This window comes from Callorhinus ursinus, unplaced genomic scaffold, assembly GCF_003265705.2.
Source record: "Callorhinus ursinus isolate GAN/ISIS: 27379988/994484 unplaced genomic scaffold, GSC_fseal_2.0 scaffold41, whole genome shotgun sequence".
Taxonomy (NCBI): Eukaryota; Metazoa; Chordata; class Mammalia; order Carnivora; family Otariidae; genus Callorhinus; species Callorhinus ursinus.
Genome location: NW_027397103.1, coordinates 10,928,203 through 10,950,496, shown reverse-complemented (window position 1 = coordinate 10,950,496; position 22,294 = coordinate 10,928,203). Strand labels below are relative to the sequence as shown.

The 22,294-nt window shown below is 51.4% G+C and overlaps 2 protein-coding genes across 31 annotated transcripts in view; one reads left to right on the top strand and one right to left on the bottom strand.

Annotated features, from left to right (window-relative positions):
- The window catches only part of MORN3 (MORN repeat containing 3), a 30,019-nt gene extending 10,127 nt beyond the window's left edge, over positions 1-19,892 (top strand). For 9 of the 30 annotated variants that reach the window (XM_073881193.1, XM_073881192.1, XM_073881209.1 and 6 more), the window contains one exon: positions 1,112-3,756. In XM_073881193.1, the coding sequence (XP_073737294.1) occupies positions 1,112-1,635 (524 nt within the window). In that variant the 3' untranslated portion in view covers positions 1,636-3,756. Of the gene's footprint in view, positions 1-1,111; positions 3,757-9,278; positions 9,440-9,615; positions 9,633-10,618; positions 10,704-11,282; positions 11,402-13,593; positions 13,669-18,025; positions 18,201-18,538; positions 18,641-19,543 lie in introns of those variants that run through there. The other 21 variants (XM_073881200.1, XM_025889629.2, XR_012374889.1 and 18 more) reach the window with 20 other exon arrangements.
- LOC112837387 (calcium release-activated calcium channel protein 1) lies at positions 3,904-20,882 on the bottom strand. Its single transcript, XM_025889627.2, has 2 exons — positions 20,347-20,882; positions 3,904-7,308 (listed from the first exon to the last, which is right to left on the bottom strand). The coding sequence occupies exons 1-2, from the start codon at positions 20,644-20,646 to the stop codon at positions 6,700-6,702; spliced, it is 909 nt and encodes a 302-aa protein (XP_025745412.1). The 5' UTR covers positions 20,647-20,882; the 3' UTR covers positions 3,904-6,699.
- Positions 20,883-22,294: the final 1,412 nt, after the last annotated feature.

Below are 22,294 nucleotides of genomic sequence, written 5' to 3'. Positions count from 1 at the left end.
AATGAGGTTTATAAAGTGCTGAGCATGGTGCCTGACACATAATAATAAGTGCTCAATATATTATTAGCTCATACTTGTATGTAGCAGGTGTCATCAGACTACGATCCTTAGACCAAATCCAAATCCAGTTCAACACACGTTTTTGTAAGTAAAGTTTTATTGGCACACCAGACTTGCTCATTCATTTACATATTGTCCATGGCTGCTTTCACGCCACAATGGCAGAGTTGTAACAGAGACCCTGTGCCCCACAAAGCCGAAAATACTGTCTGACCCCTTACAGAAAAAGTTTGCTGACCTCTCATCTAGAGTTTATCCAGTACTCTTCTAAGTCCTTTCTGTGTATCGACTTATTTAATCTCCACAACAATTCTATGAGGTAGGTGCTTCTGTTATCCCCATTTTACAAATGAGAAAATGAGACAAAATAATTAAGTGACTTGCCCAAGATCACGTGGCTGTAAGGGTCTGAGCTGAGAAGCATTAGCTTTATTAGTATTCCTTTTATGCCACCACCAGCAGCAGCCAAGCAGGAGAGTGAATTCATGATTAAGAGCATGGGCTCCTGGGATGAACAGACCTTGGCTTCCAATCTGGTCTCTGCCACGTCCTAGCTCTGTGATCTTGAGCAAGTCAGTCAGACTCCCTGAGCTTTTCAAGCTCCATCTGTAAAAAATGGAGTCGGTTATCCTTCATAGAACTGTTTTTGGGAGGAGCGAGTGAGGTCAGAAACAGCAAAGAACCAGGCACAGAGTGAGTGCTTTAAAAACATTGCCTATTCATATCATTAGCTATGATTTTTTTACAAACAGGAAATGATGTTGTTCATCCAAGTTCAGGTAAGTATTGGAGGCGAGAGGTGGACCAGGTCTGATTCTGGAAGTCACTGACACCCCCACCCCAGCCCCCAGCCCACCCCGGGGCTCTGATGTGTATAGGTCAGTCCTCCCAGACCGCAGGCAGCCCAGCCCCGGGGCACTCTGGTCAGCTGGGTTTCCTTTTGGCTTCCCCGTGGGCACAGTGTCCAACCTGGGCGTGTGGAGGGGCCAGCCTGGTAGTCTGGTCTGGTTAGGTGTGCCCAGCACCCACGTGACCCTGTCCTTTCCCCCAGAGAACGGGAACCGCTACGAGGGCTGCTGGCGGAGAGGCATGAAGAATGGGTCGGGCCGTTTTTTCCACCTGGACCACGGTCAGCTGTTTGAAGGCTTCTGGGTGGACGACGTGGCCAAGTGTGGCACAATGATCGACTTTGGACGCGATGAGGCCCCTGAGCCCACCCAGTTCCCCATTCCTAAGGTGGGCAGCACCCAGCAGAGCCCTGTGGCCACACCAGAGAGACAGAACACGGCACCCCCGCAGCCACATCCAGCCTGGCCAGGCCCAGCCCAGCCCAGCCCAGCCCAGCCAGGGAACAGACAGGTTTTGTTTTCAGTCAGGGCATCCCCATGGAGACTGGCAGCAGCCCACAAGGCAGACAGCACCTCCAAAGTAGGCAGCACCCCAAAGGCTGGCAGCCCGGGCCTTCCATGCTCCTCAATCCAACCCCTTACTGCTTCCCTCCAGATCAAAATTCTAGACCCTGATGGCGTGCTAGAGGAAGCCTTGGCCATGTTCAAGAAGACAGAGGAAGATTGATGCCAGGTGAGGGGTGGGCATGCTCTCCAGCCTCCGATGTGGTTGAGGCAGCTCCTGGGTTCTCCTTTGGTCAAGGAACTCGGGGGCAGGAGCAGAGGGTGGGTTTCTTGCTTCCTGCAATCCAGCTGGTCTGGTTCTTCTTGGTTCCTTCCCTTCAAAACTCATTTCCTTGAAGACCAGTTTGCTCCTGAATGCCCTTGAGTAAGGTGGTTTGCCCCAGGCCTGCACTTGCTCATCTGTCCCAGCCCCTCCTGGTGTGGGTGTCAGGGGGTTTGAGGAGAGGGCATTGGTATGGCATCTTGGAGTCGCCGGCTCTCACCAGCCCCTTGCCCCCGCAGAGGGCACCCCAGAGCTTCCGGAGAAATTCAGGCCCGTCACCCAACTGCTCAAACCGGTGTGGCTTCTGCAGGAGCTGAGTGGTGACTCGGGGCACACCCTTGGCACCCTCTGAGGGCACCTCACTCTTCCCAGCACTGGATTATTCTCTCCCCAGCTGACTTTGGGGACCCTCTTGTTACAGTCTTCATTCTTGGTCATCATTCCTGAGAGCAAGAGTATAAAGGAGAACCTGGTGGCATCGGCCCCAGGCTCGTGGTGTGTGATTGGGACAGAGGGGGTGCAGCTCTGGGAGGGTCTTTAGGTGAAGAGGGAAGACGTCCCCGCAGGCTGCATGGATTTACTCTGGGGGAGAAAGAAGAGCCTGTGTCTCGTCACACTGGCCACTGAGATTTGGGGTTGAGAGCCGACCTGGCTTCTCAGCCCAACACAGGAGTGCTCAACCTTGGGATCCTGTGTGAGCTTTAAAAGCTACGGACACCTAGGCCTCACGCCCAGACTCTCGTCTGTCTGGGGTGAGGCCTGGGCCTTCGGAAAGTTCCCCAGACGATTCTAATGTGCAACTGGGCCCAGAATCCCTGAATTACTGGCTTTGTGACCCTAAGCAAGTGACCTCAGTTGCCCCGCCTGTAAAACGGCACTTAGGAGATCTCACAGGGGTGTTTTTCAGGATTTGCTAACAGATGTAATAAGAACAAATAACATGTATTGAGGTTGTGAAGCAGAGATCTGGGAAGAGCTTTGCATTATTCTAGACAACATTCTTCAAGATAAAAGGGATTCTTATATAATGGGTAGGAACATGAGCTCAGCAGTCAGACTGCCTGGATGTGAATCCCAGCAGTGATTTAGGAGCTGTGTGTTCTTGGATAGGGCACCCAACCTCTCTGTTCTCTAGGTCTCCTCCCCTCAAATACGGGGCAATCATGGTCCTTGCCACCCAGGTTATTTGGTTAACATGAGGATGAAATAAGGCATGTTCCTAATCCAAGAGTGATTTTGTCTCCCCTCCCTCCCTGGGGACATTTGGCGATGTCCAGAGACATTTCTGGCTGTCACACTGGCAGGGAAAAATATTACTGGCAACTAGTGGGTAGCAGTTGAGGATCCTGCTAAACACACTATAATGTGAACACTCAACAATAGAACTTTTCAGCCCAATGACCGAAGCGTAATCCTGTAATTCCATGATGTTCACTAAGGCCTCAGCAAGTGCCTGGCACACAGTAAAGTCTCCATAAACACTATTTCCTGTCTGCCTTCGAAATCCTAAGCAGGGGGTGGCCTAACCCAAAGGTATGGTTCTGTCTAGACCTCTCACACCAGGAAGCTGAGCCTGGCACACTCAGGGGACACAGAACGTTCACTCGGAAGCCAGGCCCTGTGCTGACAGCTTCATCTGTCTCCTCCCCACCCCCCCCACCACATGACCCTACAACAACTTCTGTGGGTGCCTGCTATTATGATTGCCATTTTAGAGGAGGAAGCAGCTTCAGGGAGGCTCACAAGTCACAAAGCTAGAAAGTAACTGTACTTACACTTAGATCTATCTGCTCTTAAAGTGACAGAGCATAGAGAAGGCTACCTTTTTTCTCCCCCCACCCCCGAAAAAGTAGGGCGTGTTCTGGTTTATGCATGAAATCTCTCTAGATGGGGACACAACACACTGGCAACAATGGATGTCACTGGAGAGAACCAGGAACCTGGGAACAGGGGAGGGCGGGCGACTTTTCACCGTTGTATTTGGAACCTGTGAATGTATTTGTGTCTGAAATACAAAGAAAACTGAAATGAGACTGTCCTTCACCGGCGTTTCCCTGAGCTGCCTGGGTTTGAGCACCCGGGGTGTTAAAAATACAGATTCTAGGGGTGCCTGGGTGGCTCAGTCGGGTGAGCATCCAACTTTTTTTTTTTTTTTTTTTTTTTAGCATCCAACTTTTGATTTTGGCTCAGGTCATGATCTCAGGGTCGTGAGACTGAGCCCCATGTTGGGCTCTGTGCTGGACATGGAGCCTGCTTAAGAGTCTCTCTCCCTCTCCCTCTGGTCCTCCCCGCCCCCAAAAAATACAGATTCTAGATCTACCCAGACCAACTTTCCAGGGGAAAGGCTTGGAAATCTACATTTTACAAGCCAATCTGGTGATTCTTGACTTGGGGCAAGTTTAGGAAGGAACACCTAACACCAGAGTCATGGGCCGGGTATTATTGCAGCCAGCTCCCAGGTCCCTGCAGAAGCAGGGAGGGGGTGGGGGAGGGGAATGCATGGAAGATGGCTAGGTCTTCTCTAGGGAGCAATGGAGAGTTTCACACAGGGGCCCCTGCTCCCCACTATTCAGTCCTAGTTAGGGGGCTGTCCAGGGACCGGGGAGGGTGGGTCCTGGTGTGTGTGATGCAAGATGGAGGCAAGAAGCTACAATAGGAAAAAAAAGGAAGGCCCTCTGCCCCACTCAGCCCGCACAGCTGCTATTAGCATGTCCAGGTTTGCACAGGACAAGAACTTAAGGCCACACTTTTCCCCAATCAACTTTCACTTCAGTCAGAGGACTTTGTTTTTATAAAACCACGTTCTGTATTGTGTTTCTGGGACCATGGGGGGCCAGGCAAGTAACATAAACAAAGCTGGCCTGGTGTGAGACAAGAGGGAGTGGTGGGGACTGTGGCAAACACATCTCCTGGGGCCTGGGGAAGGGGGTGGCTGTAACTCCACGCCTTCTCACTGTTGCTCTGTGAGAAAGTGGGACCAGTGCTACTGCTGGATCTCCCAATTTCTTAAGCAAAGACAAAATCAGCATATAAGATTTTTGTCAGAGCTGGGCTCTGAGCCAGACTCTCCAGGTTAGAATTCTGGCCAATCACTTAACCTCTTTGGGCAACAATTTCTGCCATCTGCAAAACAGAGATAAATATTCCTGCCAAGACACACATCCTGATCGTAACTGCGGGAAAGTATGGGGGAAACCAGATTGAGGTAGCATTCTACAAAACCACAGGCCTGGACTCCAAAAATGTCAATGTTAGAAAGGACAAGAAAAGGCTGCTCCAAATTTAAAGCAACCAAAGAGATGTGACAAGTGACTGCAACACATGAGCCTGAAAGGAAAAATCATGGCTAGAAAGGACATGATCTGGACAAGTGGAAAACTGAACACGAACGTCCCATTAAATAGTACTGCATCAATGTCAAATTTCCTGAATCTGATCAGTGAATTAAGGTTAGGGAGAAGAACATCCTTGGTTTTAGGAGGAAGTATTTACACATGAAGGAAGGTATCTGCAACTAAGAGATGTGGGCTCGGGAGAGAAACACACAGCTCATCCTCCTCATTCACAGCTTCAGTATCTGCCAATCTCCTACTTGCTAGTTCAAACAGGCGCCACTCTGCCTTCTTGTCTCAGCCTTCCTAAACAAGTGTCCTTTTACCATTTAGGGCCACGCTTTTCACATTTGGTGCTTTTTGTTGGTGATTTTACCATTTTTAAAATTTGTTTTTAATTTTTATTTTAAGGAGGCTCCATGCCCAACATGGGGCTTGAACTACATGACTCTGAGACCAAGAGTCGCACGCTCCACCAACTGAGCCAGCCAGGCGCTCCAGTGATTTTGCTATTTAAAAAGAAGGCAGTGGGGCACCTGGCTGGCTCAGTTGGTGGAGCGTGCGACTCTTAGTCTCAGGGTTGTGAGTTCAAGCCCCATGTTGGGTGTAGAGATTACTTTTAAAAAAATAAAATCTTTAAAAAGAAGGCAGTGATGTGCCTTACAGAGAAAATGCCTCTTGGAAAAGCTTCATTTAGGTACAGGTTATTGTGCTGTTAGCCACAAGTGAGTTCATTGCTCATGAATCAACAATGTGTATTAAATAAGGCATCTTTAAATAGAAACGCACATGGGGTGCCTGACTGGCTCAGTTGGTAGAGCACACAACTCTTGATCTCGGGGTTGTGAGTCTGAGCCCCACGCTGTGTGCGGAGATTACTTAAAAATTAAAACAAAACAGAAACAGACAGAAACACATAAAACAAGATTACCTACTGAATGCCTGGCAGAATATCATGACCAAAGGCTCATAGGAACCTAACCCCACAGGAGCAGTGGTTCGATATCCACTAATTCCTAGAACACAACCACTGTGAATGACAAGAATAGACTGTCTATGTATTTCAGTTACTATTTGTGCAACTTTTTTGTAGGTTTGAAATTTTTCAAAATCAAATGTTAAAAATTTTTTTTTGCTTAGAGGCTCACCTGATTGGGGCACCAGGAGAAATAATACCAGGCAGTCCAGACCCAACAAATACACACACAAGAGGTATCCCTTATGAGTATATTTATGTGCATGCGCGCACACACACACACACACACACACACACATGACACTGAACGGGGAGGGAGGTCAAGACAGAAAAGACAAGAAGCATCCAAGTGGCACGGACACAGGGAGGAGGAGGGACAAAGGGAGCGTTTGTCCCCACTCTGGCTCCCACTGGTGGCCTCCTACCAGGAGGTGACCCCGAAGCTGGAAGAAGAGGAAGTGCTCATTCTCTCCGAGGAAAGTTTCAAAGTGCAGTCGTTTCTCTTAAAAAGAAAAAAAAAAAAAGCCTCTTCCCCCACTCTCCGCCCCCTTACAAAAGCCCGATCCTCTGAGCTGGCTGTCCTTGAGGCCGGTGCAGGGCGAGGTCGTGGGGAGTGGCGTGAGGCCAGAGATCTGACGTGCCCGAGCCCAGAAGGGCTCACGCGTAGTGGCTGGCGGGTGTCAGGGGGTGATCCCCTCTGTGGTCCAGCTGGTCCTGCAGGCGGGCAAACTCGGCCAGCTCGTTGAGCTCCTGGAACTGTCGGTCCGTCTTATGGCTGACCAGTGAGCGGTAGAAGTGGACAGCAAAGACAATGAAGACCAGGCCAAAGGGGACCATGATGGTAGTGGAGGCGATGGCGGCAGCCTGGCCGGGGGTGATGCCACCTGTGCTGCCATTGACGCTGGCCACCGCGCCGCCAGCCGTGGGCTTGCTGGTGGGCCGGGGCTGCCCCGGCTGCTTCTTGAGGGGCAAGAACTTGACCCAGCAGAGCAGCACAACCTCGGCCAGGAAGAGCAACGTGCCGATGACGGTGGAGAAGGCCCAGGCTAGCTCGATGTGGCGGTGCATGCGCTCATGGGGCGACTCCTTGACTGAGTTGAGGTTGTGCACGTTGCTCACCGCCTCGATGTTGGGCAGGATGCAGGTGCTGATCATGAGCGCAAACAGGTGCACGGCCACTAGCACTGTGGTGCAGGCGCTGAAGGCGATGAGCAGCCCCGGTGGGTAGTCATGGTCGGCGTCCAGCTGCACCTCCACCATCGCCACCTAGGGGGTAGGGGAGAGGCGGGCTGAGCGCCAGGACCGTCACGGCCCATAGAGCCGCACTCAAATCCTGGCTCCCCGTCAAGCTCCCGGACCCTGGGCAAGTCACCTGGCCTCTCTGAGCCTCAGTTTCCCTATCTATATAGTGGGGATAACAGGACCCACTCACTCAGGGTTGAGAGAGTACTAGTGAATAGCAGGTTTGGAGTCCAGGCCGCCTGGATTTGAATCCCAGTTCCTTTTTTTTTAAAAGATTTTATTTATTTGAGAGAGAGAGAATGAGAGATAGAGAGCACGAGAGGGAAGAGGGTCAGAGGGAGAAGCAGACTCCCTGCTGAGCAGGGAGCCCGATGCGGGACTCGATCCCGGGACTCCAGGATCATGACCTGAGCCGAAGGCAGTCGCTTAACCAACTGAGCCACCCAGGCGCCCTGAATCCCAGTTCTGCTACTTGCTAGCCACATGTCCGTGGGAAAATCACTGAGCTCTCTTGAGCCTCAACTTCTTTATTTGTAAAAGCAAGATATCACAGTAGTTCCTAGGATTATTTCAACGGTTAAGTGAGAGTGAGTCCCTGGTACATGGTAAACATCTCCCAAATAGTCACCACTGCTCCTAACACCCAGCCAGGTATTAAAAACCAACCACCACACACAGTTAAGATGGTAAGTCTGATGTATATTTTACTATGATACCGTTTCATTAAAAAAAAAAAGAAGCAGCAGCAAGCAACCACTAACCACTCTCTCTGCTGGCCCCACATCTGTTCCCGAACACAGGCTTCTCCTTCATGCCCTGCTCCAGGGACAAGGAGAGGGGTGGGGTAGAGAGATGAAGGCCCTCCCAGGTCAGGCCCAGGCCCTTTCTGAGAACATAGTGCACCAACCAACAAGGAACGCTGAAGCTTCCTAGAAGACACAGAGCCCAGTGTTGTTACAGTGTGGCTGGCAAGCCCTGGGGCCATCTCCTCCCCCAGCCCCCCTAACTTCCGCTCCGGGCCCCACAGCTGACGCACTAGCTGCTTCCCAGTTCCTGGAGACCTGTGGACCCAGGGTCATCAGGGGCACATTCTGGGCCTGCCACCTGATGCTTCTCACCTGGGCCCTTGCAGATCACCCCCATGTGAAGGAGCCGGCTCATCAGATCTGGGCCGGGAACTGCGGGCAGTGGGCACACTGCCAGGGTCTGCCTGCCCGGGCTGGAGGGACTGGGCCAGCAAGCGCCAATGACAATACCATTAAGCATAGTGACCCTTCATAAAGTGTTTGCTATGTATGTACCAGGCTCGGCGGGGGGGAGGGGGGTGTCCTATACTGAGATGTATCCCCTCGCCCCATACCAGCCTACCCTGACCCCTCCTTATTCTTTTTTTTTTTTTTAAGATTTTATTTATTTATTTGAGAGAGAGAGAATGAGAGATAGAGAGCACGAGAGGGAAGAGGGTCAGAGGGAGAAGCAGACTCCCCGCTGAGCAGGGAGCCCGATGTGGGACTCGATCCCGGGACTCCAGGATCATGACCTGAGCCGAAGGCAGTCGCTTAACCAACCGAGCCACCCAGGCGTCCGACCCCTCCTTATTCTTGGGGAAGGGCTGGGCTCTTTCTTTCCCCACTAGCTCTCCTTCTGCCTGAATGCCTGGTCCTGTTTGCTTTCATTTCTTGTACCTCCCTGTACCCTTCCTTTGGCCTGGAAAGGCAGTGTGGGCCAGTGGTTGGGAGCACGGGCTCTAGAGCCACGCTGCCTGGCTTTGAACCTTGCCTCCTCTGCCCTTTCTTCGGCTACATGACTCTGGCAAGCTCCTTCAACTTTCTGGGCCTCGGTTTCCTTATCTGTAAAATGGGAATAACGGTACATGATCAGAGGATTGTTGTGAGGACTAAGTTGTTTGTAAGATACTTAGGTCCATGTAAAATACTTAGAGCCTGGCACAGAGTAAACACTCAATAAAAGGGAGCTTTATTATTATTTTTCAGCTTAGAAACCTCATCTCCAAACCTACTACCTCTACATGGAATCTGTGGTTTCTACCCTCCTGCTGGAGAGGTACGCTTGGAATGACAGAACAGCAAGGCCAAACTGGGGGCCTGAGTCCTGGTTCCAGAACCACCCCTGCTCCCTTGTTTGACCTTAGTCGAAACCCTCCCCTCTTATCTGTAAAAGGAGGGCACATGGCGAGATGAAGGTCACAGGGTAGAGCTGATGTGGGGTCTGACACCTTTGAGATCTGGTGAAAATAATGGATACCCTCCTTAGAACATCCAGGTATATATATATATATATATGTATATATATATATATATATATTCACAGGACTTTTCAGACAATTTCAACGAGATTCAGACTCTTGCCCTACACTTGCCACAACGGATGACCATATGAACAGTTCAGCCCAGGAGTTTTCCAACTCCTATAAACCTGGGGCAGTGCCATCAGGATTTCAACTCTTGGGTGTCTGGGTGGCTCAGTTGGTTAAGTAACTGCCTTTGGCTCAGGTCATGATCCTGGAGTCCCGGGATCGAGTCCCATGTCGGGCTCCCTGCTCGGCGGGGAGTCTGCTTCTCCCTCTGACCCTCCCCCCTCTCATGTGCTCTCTCTCTCATTCTCACTCTCTCAAATAAATAAATAAATTAATTTAAAAAAATGTATTCTTTAAAAAAAAAAAAGGATTTCAACTCTTTTTTTAAGATCACTGGTGTTGGGATGCCTGGGTGGCTCAATTGGTTAAGTGTCTGCCTTTGGCTCAGGTCCTGATCCCAGAGTCCTGGGATCGAGCCCCACATTGGGCTCCCTGCTCCGCGGGAAGCCTGCTTCTCCCTCTCCCACTCCGCCTGTTTTGTGTTCCCTCTCTCGCTGTCTCTCTCTGTCAAATAAATAAATAAAATCTTAAAAAACAAAACAAAAAATAAATAAGACCACTGGTGGCCTAATGCCAATCCTGAGACTTCTTAGTACACACGGGTGAGGGCAGGCCACCAGGGCACATTGAGTTAAGGGACACATCCCAAGACCCCCTGGTCTCTGTCACCAGGCCTGCTGCCCATGCTGGAAAAGGGGGGCACCCTCCAGCAATGCGCGCCTCCTGCTACCACCTCCCCACCCCGCCCCAGCACTTCCTCTTCCTGTTTTGGCCTGTTGCCCCAGAACCTGAAACCAGAGAAGGGACAAGCAGGAGAGCCCACTGCTTGGCCGCCCCAGGTCCCCTGGCTAAATTTATTCACTCACTGGAAATGTCCACACCCATTAGGTACATCAGGCCCTGAGCTGAGCACTTGGGGGGGGGACATACACAGGTAACTACTCTGTTTCCTTACAGAACAGATGATGTCTCCCCCTCTATGTAGCCGGGAAGAATGAATCGGTTCCTCCACTTAACAAAGCTGCTGGGTGACCCTGGACAGGTATTTCAACCTCTCTGTACCACATCTATAAAATAAGGGCCTATTTATGGTTGTTGCAAGCATTCAATGAGCTAAAGAATATAAAGCCCTTAGAACAGGACCTGGCATATAGTGAGCTTAATAGAGTGTCAATGATTATGAGCAACGTCATTATTATTCTTTTACAAATGAGGAAACAGTCTCAGAGAGGTGAGGTCAGCTGTCCCAGAGGCTGTAAGAACTGCTACTAAGTGGGAGCTCTGAACTCAAGTCCACTTGGCTCTAAAGCCCAGGGATGATAGGAGTGCTTTTCCCGCATGGATGCTGCTACAGATCGAATGTTTATGTTCCCTCTAAATTCACACCTTGAAATCCTAACCCCCAACGTGATGGTCCTAGGAGGTGGGGCCTCTGGGAGGTGGTGAGGACGTGAGGGTGGAGCCCTCCAAGCAGGATTGGTGCCCTTAAAAAAGAGAGCCTGGAGAACCCCTTGCCCCTCCTGGGATGGGAGGGCACAGTGAGTAGACAGCAGCTCTGAGTCAGGAAGCCAGTCCCTCAACAGATTCTGAATCTGCTGACACCTTGATCTTGGACTTCCAGCCTTCAGAAGTGTGAGGAAATAAATGTCTGCTGTTTATAAGCCACCCAGTCTGTCCGCCTGTTACAGCAGCCCAGACAAAGACAGTCACTGAGGAGACTGATGGATGAGGTCTTGACATGTAAGCATTTAACACAGAGCCAGACCACAGGAGGTGCTCAATCAATTTTAGTTGAAAAGAAAAGCAGGGGGCTTGAAGCAGAAGAGAAAGAGCCCCCCTGGGCTCTGGGCCAGCTCAGGTGGTAGAAATGCAGCTCTTGACCTCGGGGTCATGTGTTCGAGGCCCACGTTGGGTGTAGAAATTGATTAAATAAATAAAATTTAAAAAAAGAAATAAAAGAAGAATAACCCCTGGACACGGTCAGCTCAGGCTGGAGAGTATGGACCCCATGAGCCAAGGTTCTGCCCTCTGGGGTGGGTGACGAGGTTGGATCCCCACTCTGGGCCTGGTCTGCCCCAGCTCCAAACCTGGGGCATAAGGAGAAAGTGTGCCCCAAACCACACTGGGCCACATGGCTACCTCGGCAGGACAGAGACCATCTTCTCCATACCATGTGTCACAGTCACAGGATCCAGGACCAGAAGTCATAGCTACTGGCACATACCCAGCCTGGGGACACCAGAACCCGCCAGCCTTCCCTAAGGTCTTAAGCTGGGGAAAGGCTGGGCCCAGCAAAGCCTGAAATACTGGGCACTCCAAAGAAGAGGAAAGGCCCGGCTGCCAAGCTCTGGAAGAAACCCCATCACCCTCACCACCAGCCCCGATAATTCCTGGGACTTTGACCATACCGGCCGGCTGTATGTACTGTTGCCACACTGGGGACCAAGTTCAGCACCATGGGGCTGCGGAAAGGTATAACGTGGAGAACGAACAGATGGCACGCGTCTTGGATCCTGGTAAAAACCATTCACGGGAATACGAGTCACTGTTTTTTCCAGAATGCTTCCCTCTTGGGAAATCCCCCCCGCCCCCGGTTGGGAGAGTAAAGTCAAGGGGGCCTTGTGGAATCTGGCAGGCAACTCCCAGGGCCCCAGCTGAGTCCCAGAGAGATCGGATCAGATCAGATTGCAAGCAGCTTCGCAAGGTAAATATAGCCAGAGTGCTGGGCCCGTTAACCCAAAATAAACAGCTCCCAGCCAGCCAAGGGCCTGCTTGAACCTGGCCACATGAGGCCTAAAGGGACAGGAAGGATGAGAGACTGCCAGCCCCACCGCACGCTGGTCCACGGACCCTGCACAGGAGCCACTAGGATGCCAAGTTTTAAACATGAGCCAAGAAGAGGACCACGTGATTCTGCACAGGGTGAGGCCTGGCTGGCTTTGCCAGGCATTTGCCTGCTACACCCCAATACCAACCACCTCTCCTCAGTCCTGCTCGGCTCCATGGAGACCCCTGCCACCTGGCGCCTGGAAGTCCAGGCCCTTCGGAGGCAGCCCTCCCATGCCTGGCCCAACCCCAGCGGCCACAGTTGGGAGATCCAACTGTCCCTTTTCTAAGCCTGGGCTTCACTGCTCACTCTCTTAGGAGGGTGAGTGGCCGTGGCCTGGAACACAAGGGCCGCCGAGCAGTCACCCAGGGTCACCCGGAGCTGTCTGAGCCTGCCGGCCCTACCTCAAATGCAAACCATCTATTAAGAGATGATCGAGGCCTAGTCTAGTGGCTTACAAACTCTTTTTTTTTTCTTTTTACAAACTCTTTTGACCACTACAGTCCAGTACTCCAAATATTCTACAAATAGATAAACATTTATAACAGAAACAAAAGTTTCCCCAAACAATACTTCTCCTTAAAGGACGCTGATAGAGCCTATCCTTACAAGCAATGCACGCTGCTCTTTTGTTCCGTTCTTATTAAAAAAAAAAAAAAAAAAAAAAAAAAAATGCTGGTTGCAAGTCACCAAATTTACCTCATAAGCCAAACAGTTTGAACCTGCAGGTTCTGGGGAGGACAGGCCTAGGCTTTCTAATTCCAGCGTCCTCAGGTTTTACCTTTCAAGTCATCCCCATTCTGGGGCCTCCCAGGTGAGGCCGGGACCACTCACCCATTGGTGGGAAATAGGTATTGAGAGCTTACTATGTGCTTGAAGCATCTTGAGGCTCCGCTGGAGAGAACACGGGAAGTAGGAAGGCAAAATCCCGGCCCCAGGGAGGATGGCAGGCCCTGAACATTTAGGCAAATGAGTATTTTCAGACTGTGATAAGTGTCCTTCCATCCACGCTCCCCCACCAACCGCACTCACCAAACACGTCCTAAAGACGGAATCACATGACTTGTTTCCCCCACTCTACTCTTATTTCCCTCTGTTTCCCCAGCATTCAGCACTGGGGCTTGTCCCTCTAGGGGTCAAAACATCACTGGAAGAAATAAATGAAGGTAAGACCCGACCTTCAGGTTATTTCAGCCCCATGTCTCTGACATCTCTGGTGGACCATCCTCAGCAATCCATCCGGAAGACTGCATCAGAACTTCCAATGACATTCATTTACTATTTAGCTCTTCCTTTCAACTTTTTAATTTTGTATTTTTATGTGTTTGTAATATACGTATCATATTAAGGCATATCTCATTCATAAGGATACCGATACTGAGCCCACGACTAACATTTTTTTTTGAGGGGTATGCGCTCAAAAATTTGGATGCTGCTTAGACCAGGGGTTGGCAAACCGTGGCCTCTAGACTGCAGTTTTTGTAAATAAAGTTTTATTGACACGCAACCGAACCCATTCATTTCCCTATCCTCTGTGGCTGTTTTCCAGCTAAAATGGCAGAACTGAAGGATGCCTGGGTGGCTCAGTCGGTTAAGTGTCTGCCTTCGGCTCAGGTCATGATCCCAGGGGCCTGGGATTGAGCAAGAAGCGGGCTCCTTGCTCAGCAGGGAGCCTGCCACTCCCCTTGCTTGTGCTCTCTCGCTCTCTCCCTCTCTGACAAATAAATAAAATCTTAAAAAAAAAAAAAATTAAACGGCAGAGTTGAGTAGTTTACCACCAAGACTGTGTGGCTTGTAAACCTGAAAATATTTACTATCTGGCCCTTTAGAGAAAAAGTTGGCTGATTTCTGGGTTAGACCAATGCTCAAAAACCAAAGAGGGCTGGCTGCCAAATCACAGTCCAAGATCCTCCTCTGAAGAAAAGAGTCTGTGGTCCTACCAGTCTGTGACAGTCCTTCTGGGGAGTATACTAAGGCTACCCAAGGGGTGCCTGGATGGCTCAGTCGGTGGAATGTAGGACTCTTGATCTCAGAGTTGTGGGTTCGAGCCCCAAGTTGGGTGCAGAGATTAAAAATAAAATAAAATTAGATTTGGGGCACCTAGGTGGCTCGGTCGTTAGGCGTCTGCCTTTGGCTCAGGTCAAGATCCCAGGGTCCTAGGCTGGAGCCCCACATCGGGCTCCCTGCTCAGCAGGAAGCCTGCTTCTCCCTCTCCCACTCCCCCTGCTTGTGTTCCCTCTCTCACTGTGTCTCTGTCAAATAAATAAATAAAATCTTTACAAAAATTAAAAAAACATTTATGAAAGGCTACCCTGAAGTCCCATTAGAGAGAAACCTGGTGGCTTTTGTTTACACCCTTCTCAGTTTTACTTCTCCAAGGGACCCCACCCCAACTCCAAACACTGATTTCCATCATGCCTCCTTGAGAAACCCTAGAGTTTTCCTTTGCCAGCCCTGAACCCAACAACCAACAGAACTCAACAGGGTTCCCAGCTGAAAATTCCAGAAATTCATGACAGGCACTTGCGAAGTTTTACAAAAGGCTTCTCAGCTAGGCAGGGAGCTCCTTCCCCTTGGGACATTCGACAAATTTCCATTTATAAACAGCATGGAGTGCAAAACCCCACATCTGGAAGGATTCAAAAGCCCAGCTATCAACCAGCTACAGCAGCCAGAGGGCGGTTAAGTAGAAATGGTTCCAAGTCAGACCTACCAGTTCTTGAATTCTACTAGCTGGGTAGCTTAACCTCTATGTTTCTATGAGACTTAGGTTTTTTTAGCTTTGGGCTTTTGTTTTGTTTTGTTTTAAAGATCTTATTTATTTGACAGAGAGGAAGAGAGAGAACATAAGGGGGGAGTGGCAGGGAGAGGGAGACAGAGAAGCAGACGCCAATGAGCAGGGAGCCCGACTCGGGTCTCAATCCCAGGACCCCGGGATCATGACCCGAGCTGAAGACAGATGCTCAACCGACTGCACCACCCAGGCACCCCTTAGCTTTTGTTTTTGTTTTTAGATTTTATTAATTTATTTGAAAGAGAGACAGAGAGAGCACGAGCAGGAGGAGGGGCAGAGAGAGAGGGAGAAGCCGACTCCTCACTGAGCAGAGAACACCCCTCCCACCCCGGTCCCCCATCAAGACCTGAGCTGAAGTTAGATGCTTAACCAACTAAGCCACCCAGGTTGCCCTAAACCTTAGTTTTTCTATCTATAGTACATATCTTTAAGAGTTGAACTAAGGATTAAATAAGAATGAAAGAAAAGGGTCCAGGCTCATGCCTCGAAGTTAGTAAAGAGTAACATCATCAACATCATCAAGATTATTCTAGAATTCATCAAGTAACTCTTCCCCTTTAAAACCTTGCAGGGCTCCTTACTGCCTACGTAAGAATTCAGACTTGTGAAAGTCAGAAGGCCCTCCCTGTAACATCTTCCCTGACCACATTCACCTTTCTCATCTACTCCTTACACACCCTCAACTCCAGCCACACCAGTCCTGCTGCCTCTCCCTGAGACCCTAAATTTCTCATCTTTATAACTTTGTTCCCAGGTGCCTGGGTGGCTCAGTTGGTTAAGCGACTGCCTTCGGCTCAGGTCATGATCCTGGAGTCCCGGGATCGAGTCCCGCATCGGGCTCCCTGCTCGGCAGGGAGTCTGCTTCTCCCTCTGACCTTCCTCCCTCTCATGCTCTCTCTCTACCATTCTCTCTCTCAATAAATAAATAAAAATCTTAAAAAAAAATAACTTTGTTCCCAATCCTTCCTCTGATCAGAGGGCTCTTCCTCAAGCCCTAACTCTACCACCTCAAGGTTTGGCTGGAATCTAAATGAGTTAACCTTTTAAAGCAGTCCCATGAGAACAAGGGTGAGCTAGATTCCTGAAAACCCGGGCCAGGTACATTCTAAGTGCTTTGCAAATATTAACTCAATGAATCCTCACACCAAGCCTATGAGGTAGGTACTACTATTATCCCCATTTTACAGGGAAGGAAGCCCCAAGGCCCAGAGACATTAAATAACTTTCCCAGGATCTTGGGGTTTTAAGCGGTAGAGCCGGAATTTGAACTCAAGTTGTCTGGCTTCAGTCCTTGTTCTTTGCTCATAGAGGAGCCTCCCAGCTCTCTCCTCCCACTCTGATAAGTCCACTTCCACAGCTAATGGGGCCACACGAGGGTCAAGGGCTCTGAAGCTCACCAGCCAAGTAACTTCGGGCAAGTTTTTCAGCTGGGACAAGCACCTTCCCTCACCAGGCTGTGTGAAGATCACAAGAGACGGTACAAGTAAAAACACTTAGCACAATGTCTGGCCTATGACAAGAGCCCAAGCAACAAAAGCAATGATTACTATTCGTAATTAGCCCTGTGAGTAGAAACAGTAATTTCTCACTCATCTCCATGCCCCTGAACTCTGAACATATCCCAGAGGCTCAATGTCTTATGATTTCAGCTATTCCCTCCAACTAATTTTCACAGAAATTCCAAGCAACTTCTGAAGCCGCTCTGGAACCTGGGAACAAAACGGTGCTGGCGGGCGGAGAACTTGAGGAGGCAGATAATCCAAAAATAATTGATCCCAGGTCGTGGAAAGCATTTTGTTTACAGCAGCAGGCTGACCTTCCCAATTATCTTCTACTTAGGCTAATGTTACAGCCTGCCCTCTCCAGCAAACCAAGACTGCCAGTGGGCTCACCATGGTCCTGCACAACACAGGGTCGGGCTGAGGGGGCTGCCTCTCATGGAGATAAACTGAAGCATAGATGACCCGAGTCATAGCCCACGAGGGTACCTATGGCTCAAGAAGCACCTGCAGGATGCTAACCATATGCTACATCAAGGGCCCCTGGTTTTGGAGTCTGGATGCTGAGCCCAGCAAAGGCCTGTTGTTTCTAGAAATGCCATCAGGAGTGGGACTCTTGTCTGCAGACTAGAGGGTCCCGCTAAGGTGTGTATGATCAGATCCTGAAAATTCCTCTACCTCTTGTGGGCCCAACTGGGACTCATAATGAATCCTCACGCAAGTCCATGGCACAGCGGGATATGTGGATGTGTCTCCCCTTTGTCCACATGAGAAAACTGGCTCCAGAGCAGAGAGCCGCTCATCTGAGATCCCACAGCCTATCTTGCCAGCACATCAGGGCACCTGGCCAGGCCTTTTCACCCACGAGCCAGGGGAGTCTCTCAATCCCTCCAGGCTCTTGGGAGACCCTCCCTCAATCTCACCTGCTGAACAGGTGAGACTGGCAGCCTTGCCAACTCTCCCACTGTTAGAGATCAGAGGTCACATCAGTGCGTCTCTGGTTTTCCAGGTCTCTAGGAAGGAAGCCCTCTGGGGGCAGGAAGTTGGTTGTGCTGACTCACTGGCCAAGGGAGAGTAGTCCAGGAAACTCGCTCACTCTGTTTCCACGGTGCTGGGTCGTGTGGCACCCCTTCCTCTCAGAGGCTCACTCGCCAGGCTGGGTGTCTGTCGTGGGGGGTGGCGCACAGGCAGACCTGCCTGCCTCTCGGATCTGTCTGTCCCCCCCAACTCCCTTTCTCCCACAGATTTACAGACTCACAGCAAACACAGCTACCCTCTTACAACTGCTTCCCCAGAATGGAGGCTGTGATGGGATTCAGCCCCTCCCTGCCAGAGGAACTTTGGGGAGTTCATCTGCTGAGCCAGGAAGCCTTCTCCACCCTGGCCAGGGAAAATAAACGTCCCCAAGATACACTCTGGGTGAGCCAAGGCCCACCCAATGCCACTGCCTACCCCCGCTTCCTGACTTCCTGCAGTTTTTAGCAGGAGGAAGGGGAAGGTGCCATCTGATTAGGAGGCTGGCTTCTCGAGGACAAAGACAACTCCAGAGGGCAGGAAAGTGCCACCCATCAGATCCTCACTTCTCCTGGAGTGGGAAGGGGCCTGGGCAGCTATGAATTGATGACCCCAAGAAAAAGGGGAACAGGTGTGCCACCATCTTCAACCCCGAGCACAGCTGTGAAAAGCTAATGGTGTCACTCCCTGCCCCTAAACTAACATTTTATTTTGCTTAGCTTTCCTGCTCTCTTATTTCCTAGGAGACGTGGTCCGAACATGTCCCTGGCTGGACACTGAGCAGAACTCCATACGCCACAAAAGGCCTAAGTGCCCAAGACAATTCTGGCTGCCAGCAGACTCAGGTTCAAATCCTGCTCTAGCAGACTAGCTGTATGGCCTTGGGAAGGTCCTGTGGCAAAACCACCTCAAAGGGTGCTTGAGGAGTTAGTGTGAAAGTTTAGGGGACCTCAACAATGCTTAGTACAGGGTGAGTGATTGGTAAACGGTCAGCTAGTCTTAGAGAGTCTTCAGGTAAAGGCAGAGACTAGTCTCAAGGGTTTGGGACTGACAGAACAGAATTCCACCATATGATCTAAACCAAAAACTAGTGTGCCACTCCTTTACACAAACACAGATTCTCTCATCCCCTCTCAAGGGCTTCCTCGATTTAATTTTTTTTTTTTTAAGATTTTATTTATTTATTCATGAGACAGAGAAAGAGGCAGACGGAGAAGCAGGCTCCCAAGGAGCAGGGAGCCCGATGTGGGACTTGATCCCAGGACCCTGGGATCATGACCTGAGCCAAAGGCAGACGCTTAACCATCTGAGCCACCCAGGCGCCCCCTCAATTTAATTCTTAAAGTCAGAGATACTTCTAAGCAGCAGCCTTCATGTACTGATTCAGAAATCAAGATCCAGAGAGAAATGCATGAGGTCACACAGGCTGCAAGGGGAGAGCTAGGAGAGCTCTTCTTCCCCAACTCCCATCACTTGGCTTTTTCACTGAGGCCCAGTGTGCTCTGGGCCCGCTCAGGCCTTCTAAGAAGTTCAGGCTGCACTGGCCCACTTGTTTGTAGAACACAGGGAGAGTACCAGACACACTCCCAAGAAAACACGAGGGTGCAGCCACTCCCTCCCTCAAGGCCAAGGGCTTAGCTCACTCACTGGGGAGGCATGAGCGCTCTGGGCTAGAAACCTTGGGAGAGGAGGGCAGACCCCTCACACACGCTGGTGTCACACAGTGATCATCATGAATTGTTCTGCAGGGCCTACTGGGGAACACTCCAGGCCTGAAGGCACCCTTAGGAGCAATTCTCCGCCCAACCTGCAGCTTCACGAACGCCACCCCTCAGAGGCCTGTTTCTCACTCCAGCCCAGCCTGGCATGGGAAGAGGAAACGATGTCTGCCCCCCCCCATCAGTTGAAAGCCCACTCAAGGGGAACATGTCCCACCCCCTCCCCCACACCCCGTGACTCAGTGCAAGTTTCTGGAGAAGAAACTGAGGGTGGAGAGTGGTTGTCAAAACCCTAGGGTGAGGCTCTCGGAAAATGCAGTGGGAGAAAGTGTCAGGAAATCCCCTCTACTAGGTGATAAAAGGACATGCCCAATACCTTTTGGCCTCAAGTGTGGAGTCAGAAGAAAGACAGCTCAGGGGTCGACTCCTCCTCCCCACCTCCTGACACCTGCTCCCACGGAGATGAGACCCTTTATGTCCTTCCTTTGCCCCTGAACATATGTGGGGCTGTCTTCTTACAGATCTACTTCAAAGATCCTGCTGTTTCTCTCCACTTGCTGCATCAAAGTTGCCCATCTGAAGGCACCTGAGCCCCCCAACCCTGGACATTTGTCTAACACCCAATCTCCCACACCAGATGTCGCTTGTCGCCCACCTCTCCTCGGGTCCAGTACCTCGGCCCCCTTCAGCGTCCACGACACCTTTCTCCCAGATCTTCCCCGCACCCCCAGCTCGCCCGGCCCGCCTGGCCTGCTCCCTGTGGGCCCCGTCGGGGCTGCGGGCGGGAGCGTCCAGGACTGGAGAGGGGGCAGGGTAGGGCAGCCCGAGCTCACCATGGCGAAGCCGGAGAGCAGAGCAGAGGTCCGGCTGGAGGCTTTGAGCTTGGCGCGGCTCAAGTAGAGCTTGCGCCAGGACAGCGCCTGCATCGAGTGCTCGTTGAGGCTCATCACCTCGGAGTAACTCTGACCGATCCAGTCCGGGTAGGTAACGGCGGCTGGCGGTGGCGGCGACCCCGGGGGCTCTCCGTCCCCGCTGCGGCGGCGGCTCCGGCGGCTGCCGCTGGTGGTGCTGCCGCCGGTGAGGGGAAGCTCGGGGCTGTTGCTGTTCGGGGGCGGGGCGGGCTCCGGATGCATGGAGCACGATGCAAAGGCGCGGGCCGGCCCGGGCTCCTGCGAAGGCAGCGGCCCCCACCCTCCGCCGCACCTCCGCCTCCGCCTGAGGCAGCCGCCGCCTGCTCCCCGCGCGCCCTGACCCGGCCGGCCGCCGACAACGAGAAAGGAGGTCGACGAAGCGGCTGCTGCACCGGCTCGCAGGCCCGCCGCGCCGCTTGCAAAAGCCCGGGGCAGCCCCGATGCGAGCCTGCGCGCTAGCCAGCGTCCAAGATCCCTGGCCCTGGCTCGGCGCGCGCTACGATTGGCCACCGCCTCGGGTTGATTAGCATACGCCCCGGGTCCATTCCTGACACCCCGCCCACGAGGAGGTGGGCGGTGCAGGAGCGAGTCATGTGACTCGTATCCTCGGACGGCACCGCCCACCGTCTCTGGCGAGGCTCTCTGAACGCTCGCGCCTCTTCCTGGAAGCTCTCTAGGGCCTTCGGGCCTCGCGGCGCTCTTGCTGTCCGCGCCTCCCATCTCCTCAGCTGCTCCGATGGCCCTTCGACCGGAGCTCGGACTCCTTGGTCGGGCCGCCTGAGGTCACCTCTTGGTGCCTCCTGAGGCCCATTCCCCCTTGGATCTATGTGGCTCAAGGTCTGGGGGGAAAAAGCAGGCTGAGATCCAGAGTTCGTTCAGTCTACTTACTGAGCAACTACCTGATGCCAACACTGTTCTGATCTTTGAGGGGGGCGTGGTGATCAGGATCTCCAGGACAAAATCCCCTGCCTTAGACGGAGCTTACATTCGAGAGGGGAGGCACACAAACACCAAGGAGTAAATTATAATAGTCTAGGTGATAAATGTATAGAAAAAATAAAGCCGGGTAAAGGGGGTGAGTAGTGCAGGGGTTGCAATTTGTAAAGATTATTTATTTGAGAGAGCGCGAGCGTGGGGGGGAGGGGCAGAAGGAGAGAGTCCCAAGGGGACTCAGCTGAGCTGAGCATGGACCCTGATAGGGGACATGATCTCACGACCCTGAGTTCACTACCCTGTGGAAACCAAGAGTCAGATGCCTGACCTCCTGGGCCACCCAGGCGCCCCGTGGGGGTTGTAATTTTAATTTTAGAATGCTCTGGGCGGGGATTTTTTTTTGTCTGTTTTGTTCAATTTGTTCATTTAATGGTTCATCAGAGTCTGCTGTAAATAGCCCAGCTTGCACCCAATATTTTTTTGAATGAATGAATGCTCAAACCCATTCAGCAAGTGTTTACTGAGCGTCTATTAATTAAGTGCGAGGCTAAGGGATTCCGGGAAAATGGTAACCTTCATGGTCTCTTATATTTTAGTGGGGACAATAAGCAATAAATAAGTTTATGCTTTTCTAACTTGGTCCATTTGAGATGAGACCTGAAGCAGCGATGCAAAGAGCCAGGAACCTGCCTTCCCGGAGAAGGGAACAGTAAGTGCAGAGACCCTGAAGAGCAATATCTGGCTGCTGGAGCATTAGGATGGCGATTTAGCTGGGGAATAGTGAAGGGCAGAGGTGAGGTGGGGTTAGAGTCCTAGGCTTAAGACTGTTCCTTAGGATGTGAGCTCCAGGGGGCAGGGACATTTACCGTCGGTTTCAAAACTCTACCAGTATCTAGAATAGCTCTTGGCACATAGGCAGCGTTCAGTAAGCATCTGT

What these genes read in the sequence shown, in the direction of transcription:
- LOC112837387 (XM_025889627.2), bottom strand. Translation starts at nt 20,646, where the DNA reads ATGCATCCGGAGCCCGCCCCGCCCCCGAACAGCAACAGCCCCGAGCTT. An exon ending in TGCTCTCCGGCTTCGCCATG is followed by an intron (nt 7,309 to 20,346) that starts GTGAGCTCGGGC and finishes CCTACCCCCTAG; the next exon opens with GTGGCGATGGTGGAGGTGCA.